This window comes from Nuphar pumila, chromosome 15 (assembly GCF_984573655.1).
Source record: "Nuphar pumila chromosome 15, dmNupPumi1.hap1.1, whole genome shotgun sequence".
Taxonomy (NCBI): domain Eukaryota; kingdom Viridiplantae; phylum Streptophyta; class Magnoliopsida; order Nymphaeales; family Nymphaeaceae; genus Nuphar; species Nuphar pumila.
This window is the reverse complement of record NC_143263.1, coordinates 14683693-14696068: the sequence shown is the minus strand read 5'-3', so window position 1 is coordinate 14696068 and position 12376 is coordinate 14683693. Positions and strand designations below refer to the sequence as shown.

General features: G+C 34.4%; 1 protein-coding gene across 4 annotated transcripts in view; it reads left to right on the top strand.

Moving 5' to 3' along the window:
- LOC149814594 (uncharacterized) overlaps positions 1-12376 on the top strand; it is a 172315-nt gene that overhangs the window by 61322 nt on the left and 98617 nt on the right. For all 4 annotated transcript variants that reach the window (XR_016427977.1, XM_089989536.1, XM_089989535.1 and 1 more), the window contains exon 11: positions 9524-9631. Coding sequence is in view for 3 of the 4 variants with exons in the window: in XM_089989536.1 (XP_089845662.1) it covers positions 9524-9631 (108 nt within the window). In the remaining variant the exon portion in view is untranslated. The remainder of the gene's footprint in view (positions 1-9523; positions 9632-12376) is intronic.

Sequence of the window (12376 nt, the reverse complement as noted above, 5' to 3'; positions counted from 1 at the left end):
AGAACAACATTATGTCACAACAGAGGATTTTAAAAGCATTTGAAATAAATGAGTCAAATCCGATTTTTAAATAACACAATTTCAAATAAACTCAAAGATGATAAAATAACACAATTTTAAAAACAAAATATGAATGTTTTTTAGAATTTCGAGACACATCTAATGATATATTACCTGAATTTTGCTTGAATTTAACCCAAATTTCGCTCTATTTTAAAGGCCAAAAATAAAAAGTTTCACCAAATCTTAATTGACTTGTTTAGGTCTTGTCAATGGGTCTTGGGCTAAGCCCATACTCAGCTGACTTCACCTAAAAGCGAAGATTTCTATTGACTTTACGAAACATTTAGCCAATTTTTATGAAGTCTCAGAATTTAATATTATAGAAAAACACACGATATTACAAGTCTTGGGTATGAATTTAAATTGTTCATATTTGTATCCGGGTCTTAAATAACTCGACAAAGCTACTATAACAAGAAAGGCAAGAACATGAACATTTATAATGCATTCTAACAATTCTATCTAATAACTCATCTTTCATTAAAATCTCCGATACAAGACAAGATACAACTGGAAGATGTTCATCATATCTTCTAAAAGATCAAACTAATATCTCCACCGAGGTTCAGACATCTTCCTTGTCGCTATCCTTGTTGAAATATCCTATGAGCTTCTCTCTCTAAATTCTTGCTACTTTAAATCAGAATTTTCATTACGGAAAACAATAATAACATTTAATGGGCTACATGCTCAGTAAGCAACTAATTATAGCTTTAATAATTAGGTCTTTGAGGTTTTTTAAAAGACACATTTTCAAAATGCAAACTTCATTTGAACAATAAAACCAACTTTTCAAATTGCAGTACATATAAAATCCAGTAAAATAGATCTTAAGATACTTTGTAAATCACTATACAATTTTGCAAAATTTGCTTTTAACATATAAAAGACAATAAAACATATCTTGAAACACATTGTAAACCACTTTATAAACTCATGAAACTTGCCTTTCAAATGCACTACAGTTATACAATTTCTGATTACATTACACCGTTTAGAAAATAAATTTTCTTTTAGATCCAATTCACATTTCCACCAAAGGTCTAACGGGTTGACAAATACCAATTTTAATTGGGCCGATAACATTAGCGTGTAAAAATGTCTATGAAGAGACAATACACATACAAGCACTAATACTTCACAAAAGATGTGCACAAAGGCACTCAAAGAGCACTTGAACAAATACGTAAAAAGCGTAAAATAATGCAAACATGCACAAATGCATGTAATACGAACATATTGAATAAAGGGAGAGAAGCTTGAGACTCTCAAGCTATGTACCTACAAAAGGGGGGGAATGCCCTATTTATACACCTTAAGGGGGTCACCTTGGGGGCTCCCAAAAGGAGTCGTTGGGAGCCCCCAACGGTCACAATTGTGACCGTTGGGGGCTCCCCAACGACTCTTTTTCGGGAGCCATCCCAAGGTGGCACGAAATGCCATAAAAAAAGGAAATAAAAAAAAGAAAGAAAGAAAAGGAAAAAATAAAAGGAAAAGAGTACAAACATATTCCAAGTGGAATATGCATAAAATTTGGATTTACAAAAATACCCTTTTCGGGTATTATGATCCAAATAAATAGATATATATATTAGTATATATATAGATATGTATACATCTATGTCACACGGACTCGGCTCCAAGGTCGCCGCACCCGCATCGACATGCACGGACACGGGTGCGGCTCGGACTCGGTCAACCCTACCTTGGGTGCGGTCAACGCACCCATGGTGTTTATATATATACTAATATATATGTACATAAGGATTACATTTTTAACACCCCCCTCAAACTTACGGTGCGATAACCGCAAGAGTGCCCAAAGGAAAATGAAACCGAGGGGAGCAAAGCGCCTTAGTAAAGAAGTCCGCTAGTTGATATTCCGATGTCACATATGGAAGATCGATGATTTTCTTCAAATATTCTTTCCGAACATAATGACAGTCCATCTCTATATACTTTGTGCGCTCATGGAAGGTATGATTTTTGGCATTCTATATCGCGCTCTTATTGTCACAACATAACTTTGTCGGTTCTTGAATATGAACTCCCATATCTTCTAGCAGACGCTGAATCCATACTATTTTCATGATTGTGGAGGCCATGGTTCTATACTTAGCTTCGGTGGAGGACAAGGAAACCTTCTGTTGCTTTTTACACCTCCAAGAGACCAATGATTCACCTAAAAAGATACAAAAACCAGTGGTGGAGTGACAATTATTAGGTCACCTCCCCAATCAGAGTCAGTATATGCAATTAAATTTAAAGAAGAGGATGATGAAAGAAATACTCCATTATTTACTGTCCCCTTTATATATCTGATGATTCAGAGGACTGCGCTCATGTGCACTGATGTAGGAGCGTGTTGGAATTGACTGGCAATGTGGACTACATGAGATATATTGGCTCTAGTGATGCTAAGATACATCAATGACCCAACTAGTTGTCTGTAAGGAGTAGGATTATCCAAAATCACCCATCATCGATCTTCATCTTGGACCCTACAACCTCGGGTGTTTCACAAATTTTGTCGTCAGTAATACCTGACCTGTCAATTATCTCACAAGCAAGCTTAGTTTGGGATAAAAAATATCCTCTATGAGAAAAAGAAGCTTCAATGCCCAAAAAATATGTCAGAAACCTAAGTCTGACATCTCAAAATTTTCAGTTAGTGCAGACTTAATTTTTTTTAATTCCCTTGATATCATCACCCATGATTAACATGTCATCAACATATAAAAGCAAGATCACAATTCCTTCACCAGATTTCTTTACAAATAAGGCAGTGTCAGTATAACATGAGACAAATCCATTTTCTATCATTTAACTGTTAAATCGGTCATACCAAGTTTTGGGAGCTTGTTTTAGACTATAAAAAGCTTTTTGTAAACGGAGAACCTTACCATTAGGGCAATCCATGCCAGGAAGAGCAGTCATATAAACTTCTTCATTTGAATCCCCATTTAAGAAAGCATTCTTAATGTCCATTTGATAGATGTTCCATTTTTTAATTGAAGCGATGGTAATAAGGCATCTGACGGTAACCATCCGAGCGACGGGTGCAAACGTTTCATCATAGTCTACCCCATATTCTTGACCATATCTCTTAGCAACTAGACGTGCCTTATATCTCTCAAGAGACCCATCACTCTTGTTTTTACATTAAAAACCCACCTAGATCCTATACTTTTCTTTCCTTTAGGAAGATCCTGAAACTCCCATGTCCTGGCTTTTCTAAGGGCCCTTAGTTTGTTTTCCATGGCTTCTACCCATTCATTCATCTTTTGGGCTTCAAAATTTTTGGGCTCAATATATGAGTGAATGGCTCTAAGGCATGCTCTATGTTTGAGAGTAAAAGAATCATAGGATATGAATCTAGAGGGAGGTCTCCTATTTCTCTCAGTTCTTTGAAAACTTATTGTCTCATTAGGCTCACTATATTTTTCTATAGCACTTTTAAAAATGCTTTGGTCTCTATGTCTATATACAACAGGCTCTCTAGAAATTCGATCATCAGCCTCATGATAGGTGATAGGCTGAGGAGGATTGTCATTCTCTTCTACTTCATTTTCACTTGGTGTGAGTTCATCATCACTAATGTCATCATTTCTGGATAAAAGTTCAAATAAGAAAGCATAATCCATATTTTTCTCATGAGATTCAGAATTTTCAAATCCACTAACATTTTCTAGAAAACTTACATTTCTAGACACATATAGTTTATCATTTTTGACGTCGTAGCATCAAAATCTTTTTTGGGTCTCAGAATACCCAAGGAAGGCACATGGAATGGCTTTTTATCTGTCAGAATAAAGCATTTGCACCCAAAAACCCTTAACCTGCTATCATCAGGATCCCTTTTATATAAAATTTCAAATGGTGAAATTTTATCTAAATTTCTGGATGGAAGGCGGTTAATAAGATAAACAGATGCAAGAGCCGCTTTGGCTCAAAATCTTTTCAGGATGTTTTGAGAAATGAGCAGGGTTTTGGTTGTCTCAATAATGTGCCTATGTTTCCTTTCGACCAAACCATTTTGTTGGGGTGTTTTCCTATATTTCTCAAGGTAGCTTTTAAAATCATTTGAGAGATATTCTTCTCCAGAATCAGATCTAAAAATTTTCAGATTGGTATCAAATTGATTCTTAATCATCATATGCTAAGACTTAAATGTTGCAAAAACTTCATGTTTATATTTGAGAAAATATATCCAAGTAAATCTAGAGAAATCATCTACAAATATCACATAATAAGAGAACCCTCAATAGGTGCCGGTCTCCAAACATCCGAATGAATGAGTTCAAAAGGTTTCGTAGTAAACATGGATCTTTGATAATATGGCAAACTTCTCATTTTTCCAAGTATACAATCATTACAAATAAAAATTTTCTTACATAAATGTTTGGCAAAAGGAAGATACAAATTTTTTGTGATATTGGGGTGACCAAGTCATTTGTGCCATACATTAATGTCTTTGTGATGCATCACATTACAAAAAGAATATTTTGGAATTCGAAAAAAGTTCACATAATAGAGATCTCCTTTTCTAGAGCCTTCCCCAATCAACTTCTTAGACCGGCGATCCTGTATCCAACATTTATCAAATGAGAATTTTACATCACATTCATGGTTCGAGAGTTGAGAGACAGAAAGCAAGTTCAAATTTAGTTTTGGAATAAATGTGATTTTGGGAATAAAAAACCCTTTTTCTTCAAAAATTTCAGTGTCTTTAATTTCTAGAGAAGCGCCATCCGCAGTTGAAACAATTGATGGTGATGAATGTTTTAGAAAATCGGATAAAGAACATATGTTGGGAGACATATGAAAAGAGGCACCTGAATCTAAGAGCCAATGAGTCTTACCAGAAGAAGAAGAGGTAGATGTAGCTGCTCCAGAAATAGCTCCCTTAAGAAGTGGTTGAAGCACTTCCACGATTTGATGAAGAGAGAGAGGCCCATTTGAGGAAGTCAAATTATCTTCCTTTTGAGATGTAGTGGCCATGTCAAGTAGTTTCTTCCATTTAGGACAAATAGGTTTGATGTGCCCTGGTTCCTTACAAAAATGACACAAGTTTACTGTAGTCCCTTCTTCCTCCTTGACCACTTGATCCTTGATTTTGATTCTTGAAGTGAGGAGACTTATAAGTTCGTACATTGTTTTCCGGTCTTAAAACAACATTAACGACATCACTTTCTTCATTAGATGAAGTTGCTAGAACACTCAGATTGTTTTTGCTAGTATTCATACGTGTTTCCTCCCCACCTAGCTTTGTAATGACATCCTCAAGTGAGGGGGAAACGAAGGAGGAGAAAAGAAAAGACCGAATTTGCTCGAACTCGGGTCTAAGACCATTCAAAAAATTGAAAAAATGATCCTCTTCCAATTGTTTGTACCTAAGCTCAATGGCTTCTCCACTCCACTTAGGTTTGAGCATCGCGAGTTCATCCCATATAGATGACAATTCCGCAAAATATTCTCTTATGGACATTTCATTTTGTTGAAGGGTCAAAGCCCTTTTTTGGAGATAGTATTTGTGAGACAAGTCTTTTGACGTGTACATTTTTTCAAGATATTGCCAAGCTTCCGATGCTTTCTTGAACTTAATAATATTGACATTGATCTTAGTTTCAACCGATGACAAAATCCAAGAAAGAATCTTGAAAATTTTCATTCCTCATGTCTCTTGGAGTATTCTTCAAGAGCTCTATTTCTTTCTTTTCCTTCAAGGATTTTAATTTCACCTTTCTCTACAAAAGTAATCTTTGGTTCGGATTCCGGTATAGAACCAAGAACGTATCCCCGAAGACCTTTACCTTTTATGTGAGCTTCCATGTTCCCGGCCCAAACATGATAGTTTGAGCCATTCAACTTGAAATCAAGGGAGAAAGGAGAGTCTTTTTCGCCCATTAGAGAGAAGGGAGTAGATAAAAAATCACGTACCGCAATAAGATTTTAAATCTTACTTGTTGTAGGAGACTTCCAAAATATTGAATGAAGATAAGTCTTCATGCCAATCACCAAAACTTTAAAGGCACGCTTTTCGAGGCACTTGATCACACACCCTTCTTTCTTCAAACCAAGCTCTGACACCATATAAAAGTCTACGAAGAGACAATACACATACAAGCACTAATACTTCACAAAAGATGTGCACAAAGGCACTCAAAGGGCACTTGAACAAATACACAAAAAGCGTAAAATAATGCAAACATGCACAAATGCATGTAATACGAATATATTGAATAAAAGGAGAGAAGCTTGAGACTCTCAAGCTAAGTACCTACAAAAGGCGGGGAATGCCTCTATTTATACACCTTAAGGGGGTCACCTTGGGGGCTCCCAAAAGGAGTTGTTGGGAGCCCCCAACGGTCACAATTGTGACCGTCTTTTTCGGGAGCCATCCCAAGGTGGCACGAAATGCCATAAAAAAAGGAAATAAAAAATAAATAAAAAAAAAAGAAAAGGAAAAAATAAAAGGAAAAGAGTACAAACATATTCCAAGTGGAATATGCGTAAAATGTGGATTTACAGAAATACCCTTTTCGGGTATTATGATCCAAATAAATAAATATATATTAGTATATATATATATATATAGATATGTATACGTATCTTTATATATATACTAATATATACGTACATAAGGATTACATTTTTAACATAGTGGTGGTGGGTTCCACCACCCATTGGATATCTTATTGGGCCAAAGATCCCATATCCCTTTCAGAAACTCCAATGGACCGATCAGTGGTGGGGGATTCTACCTCCCATTGGCTACATCAATGGACCGCAGGATTTTCCAGGACTAAGTCAACTGGGCAAATAATCTCAATGACAAGCCAAATGGGCAGATTGCCCTTTCCAAAAGGGGTCTGTAAACACTGATAAGATTGTCAGGGGTCGATATACCATCTGGCCGGCAATCAACTTACACTTATGTGAACAAATATTTAAATCCAAACACTTAAAATTAATAAGCACAACATTCTTTCATAATAGAGGATTTCAAAAGCATTTAAAATTAACTTTCATTTGATTTTTAATGCCAAATCCAATTTTTAAATAACACGATTTCAAATAAACTCAAAGACGATAAAATAAAACCAAAACATTACCTAAAACAATAATTAAATTCATTGAGATATAGCTAATCACTTTTAAAGCAATTTAGGAAATCTGATGGCTTTTCAAAACAATTTAGAAAACCAGTTTAACTGAAACCTGATAGTTTTTCAAAACAATTTTTTGAAAACTAGTTTGACTTAAAAATTGTTGTAAAATAATATTTAATAACAATAAAACCTTTTGATGTTTGAAAAATCAATAACTTTTAGGAAACACAAAATCTGTAATAACTTTTAGGAAACACAAAATCTGTAATCAAATATTTTGTTGATGAGATTTACTTTCAAATTACGTAATTAAGAGGAAAAATGAACTTTTGAACATTTCAAACGAAAGCTATAAAGCACCTAATTCAATTGCTTGCAATAACTAATTGATCAAAACTATAATTTCATTATCAAAAAACTAATTCAGAAAGCCTATATCTAATTACAAAAATATGTTACTAATTACTGACATAAGTAACTTTAATTATAAAAACTAAAACTATTTGTTCAAATAATTAACTTAAGGCAAGCCTAATCCTAATGATCAAAACTATAATTACTTACAAAACTAAATTTTAGAAAATCTAATTACTAAAATTGAGACTATCACTTACCTAATAGCTGCGGTTGACATCTTCGCTCCTTAGTTCCTCGTGCCTCTGCTCTTTAGCTCCATGCCCCTCCCTTCTTTTCCCCTTTTCGATACCCCCTAGGGGTATTTATAAGGAGGTTAAGGCTGCAGAAGAGGCAGGGGGGCATGGGTAGGTCGGTTGGCATTGGTGTGTAATGACTATTTCATCCCTAGCCTTCTTTCTTATTTACATTGTCATTACATATAAATAAACAAATAGCCTCTATTTGAATACATTAAAAAGATCTAAAAATTCAAATTCTTGAAGGATAAAAAGTCAACTTTAGGATTCAAGTACAAATTTCAAAATTTTGCAGTTGGGTCTGAGATTGCGCCTCTTGAAATCCTAAGTATTTCTTTGGTCTTAAACTTTTTAAAATACTATTTTTACATATTATTACTTTTTCTCAAAATTCCAGGAGAAATTGTTTTATAATATAGTTATTAAAAATATTTTTCTGTTATGAGCACCTTTCACAACACTTGGACAGATAAGGACATGGAGTTGACTTTTATATAAATCATTATCTTCGGAGTAAGATTAGGGCCTATAATTTAGGAAAATAGGTTGGTATGTTACAGGAAGAGTTTGTAAAGAAAAAGGGTTGGGGTTAATTTGATCGACTCTCTCTTTTTATTAAGAGGCTACCAAAAACATTACATGAATGATGCTTTCTCTCTACATAAAATAAACTCTGCTTGACTTGGCCAACTCACAAAGGATGAAATTGTCCCTCACAACAGTAACCTCATATGTTCTGCACTAAAGAAATATAATGACATGTTATTCATAGTTTAGTGGATAAAGTAAAAGATGAAATAAAACAAAACTGCGAAGATTTCATTTGCTCATGATAAGTGTACAATAAGGCACTTATATTCTATAGGAGCAGTTTGTCAGCTTTATTAATTTTGTGCTAACAAATGCTTCAAAGGGATCTTCTCTTCCCAGTTGAGAAATCTTTTTTTTTTTTCGACAACACAATCTTCTTCGAAATCTTGAAGCTGACAGCAAGCTTTCACTTTCAAGGAAGTCAAATATAAATCAAAATCTAAGCATTTCAGAAGAAAGAATGAGTATAATGAAACTCTCCTGATCCCCTAAAAGAAACCAAAGTTTACCACAAACACCTTGGGATCCATCATAGGAGGTTAACTGATCGTTTAAGATTGAAGATGATGATCATTACCTTGGAGACTGTATTAGTGTGAACAGTGAGTTGTTTTGTGATTCTGATGACATAAACGTTATCTGGCATCAGAAATGACATCTAGCTTTTCTGATGTGATTAATTTGATCTAATTTGTTGAAATATGGCATTGAACAGGCGAGTATGCAGCCTCAGTTTATTTGAGCGGAACTCTTTCTCCACTTCCCATATAGAAACATGCATGTTGGAGTGCTGCCTTGCACAGTGCTCTTGTATATTGCAGTGGTAAATGCTAGTTGCCTGGACATTGTTCATCTGCTAATGACGGATTAATTAAACATGAATGAAAAGCTTCATGTTCAATTTCTCACATTTATCTGTGTATTTATTCAATGGGATCATTCTCACATCTGAATGTTTTTGTTTTAATTTTTTTCACCCATTTAATATTGTTGAATTTCCATTAATCTATGCTTTTGATTTTTTTTCAGCTAAGTCACAACCAGAAAAACCTGGTTGGATGTATGAGCGTTTTGTTCATGATTTTCTCTTGGTTCTTCATGCAGATCATATATGAAATAAACTTTTTTTTCTTGGAGGATCTGAAGAAGAGGTTTCCCTCTGATTTTGATCGTCTTTCTCGAATGTCAATCGTAGAGGAAGGTGCTGTGAAGGTAACACACACCATATCCTTGATTTAGTGCTCTGTATCTAATGTGATGGTTCTATGCCTTGTGCTGCAGCTGGTTGATGGTTGGGCAATGCTAGAAGGGATTTTTATTAAATGGACTTTCTAATACTCTTTTTTCATTTAAATTTGCATTTTTCTTATCTTAGGAATTTTCATTCACATGTTGGAAATTGTGAGCTTGTTAGATTGATTTGTGAGTAATCTCTTCTCCTTTACGGGCTTCACATTTATATTAGCCCATAGTTATGTTTTATGTTAGTGTTATTGCTGTTATTACTGAGTATTTCTGGTATTGTACCATGAAGTGGCATTTCTGTATATTTACTGACACCAGGGTTTAGAACCCTAATGTTAATAATATTACAGGAATATCAGGTTGTAATGAAATAGCGGAAAATAAAAAAACAATGCCACTAAGGGCTTTACAAGCTCGCAATCACAATGTGCACAAGCATAAGTCCATTATAAGACAAAACAATAGCCAACAAGGGGCAACAACACAAGCACTGAGTGCATATAAAACATTAAGGAACTAAATAGAAAAACGCAAAATGTAAAAAATATTCATCTTTATTGAGCATAAATGCTTAAGAGAAGCATTGGTTACAAGAGAGGGGTTTAACCCCTATTTATACACAAAGGGAGAGTATAGGGAGCTCCCAATAGAGTCGTCGGGAGCTCCCAATGGTCACAACTGTGACTGTTGGGGAGCCCCCAATGACTCTGTGGTCTTTTGACCATAGAGCCATGCCCTTTACAAAAAGGACATTAAATAAAAAGATAAAAAATAAATAAGAGAAAACTGTTCCTAATGAGCAGTACTGTTACATGAGTAAAATGACAAAAATACCCCTAGAGGGTATTTACCTATTATATATATATATATATATATATATATACACAACTTAACACAGGTCTCTTTTGGATCTGTCCTTTCACCAAAGGCTTCTGCACCTTCTTCCTCATCTTCCTTACTCCTTCCCTCTATGCATTCTCATGGTATCAGAATGGTTAAGTTGGGTCCAATAATTGATCGAGTGCTTTGGGAATACCTAATTAGGTTTTTTGTGAGAATGCTCATAGGAGAAAATAAACAGGAAATTTTGAGGTGTAATTAACTAAACACGGGAAAACATTTGTGTCATGCAAAATAGGGGATGAAGATGCATTAGCCAATTTTATGTTTTATACTTGGTATATGATCAGTAGATCTTGAGTCTATGACCCAATGTCTAGAGAGAAATTGATGATTACATTTATACCATTTCATGCATTGTAGGTCTTGAAAAATAAACCAGGTGTTTTTAAGAGAAGTTTTGGGACTTGTTGTGCATAGTAAGGGCATGATTGTCTTTTGCCCTGTTTTTGCATGTTGATGTCGGTAATATCTCATAAAAATCTTGACTTGTTTTAATTTTATGACTCTAATTTTTACCTAAAATAATAAATTTTTTGCTATTTGGATTAATATAATATATAATATTATTCATACTAGAGCTGACGCTAACTTTGGATCTGGATATGGATCATTCACCCGTTGGCCAAGATCCATGACCCATCCATGATAAGATAAATAAGTAATTATAATAATGATAAAAATAATAACTATAGCGTTAATATATATATATATTTATTTATAGTAGTTTAGTTAGAGCCAAGGCGAGTGCCAATACCACACTCAAACTGGCAATCTAAACTGACACAATAATGTGGTGCACACTATCACCTTAAACATGCCATAAGAAAGATAGGATGCATAAAAAGAAAATACTGCAATGGACTAAACCAAAGCTAAAAAGGCCACAAGAAGGCCAATGCCTTGAAAAAACAATTCCCAAATCGGGGTAGAAAACATGAGGGAAGGAAATTTGAAAAACAAAATTTTCAAATCAAACCATGTAATCAAGCTAAGCAAAGTTTTGGAAAAAAACTTTTGAAAACTCAAACATATTTAAGATTCACCAAGTGAATCAAAACAATGCACGAAAAGAATGTGCAAACACATGCGCACACAACCAAGGGAACATGAACTAAATTGAATTAAAAAAAGAGAGTTCAAAAAGAACCAAGAGAATATATGCATACATATAAATTATGCATAAATACATGCATACATATAAACTATACATATTCACAAGAGAATATATGCTCACAAAGAACCAAGAGCACAAAACATTAAGAAAATTCATAATAATTTTATTAAAAGAAAAGAAAATGATAATAATTTTATTAAAAGAAAAGAAAATGATAATAATTTTATTAAAACAAATGAAATCCAAACGCATTACCATAATCATAATACATTTGACTAAACCCAACAAATATATAGGGAAAAACAAGAGCAAGAGATAAAAAATAATAAAAAGTGTTGACATAATTTACAAGGCAACCTAACCATAATCACACACACACACACACACACACACACACACACACACACACACACACACACACTCCCTCTCTCTCTCTCAACTATGCAACAAAAAGATTGAGCATTATATAGTAAAAAACACCTAATGGCTAGTTTGACCATGGTTGCCAGTTGAGGAAGCGGGAGCGGGAAGCGATACGGGAAGCGGGAAGCGAGGTACTTTCAAAATTTTAGGAAGCAGGAAGCGTGGGACCACTTAGAAGTGAATCGGGAAGCGAACCGGAAGCGACCTAGGAAGCGAGGGGAAAGCGAAAAAAAGTAAAAGTAAAAATAAAAAATACAAAAAAATTTGAAAAA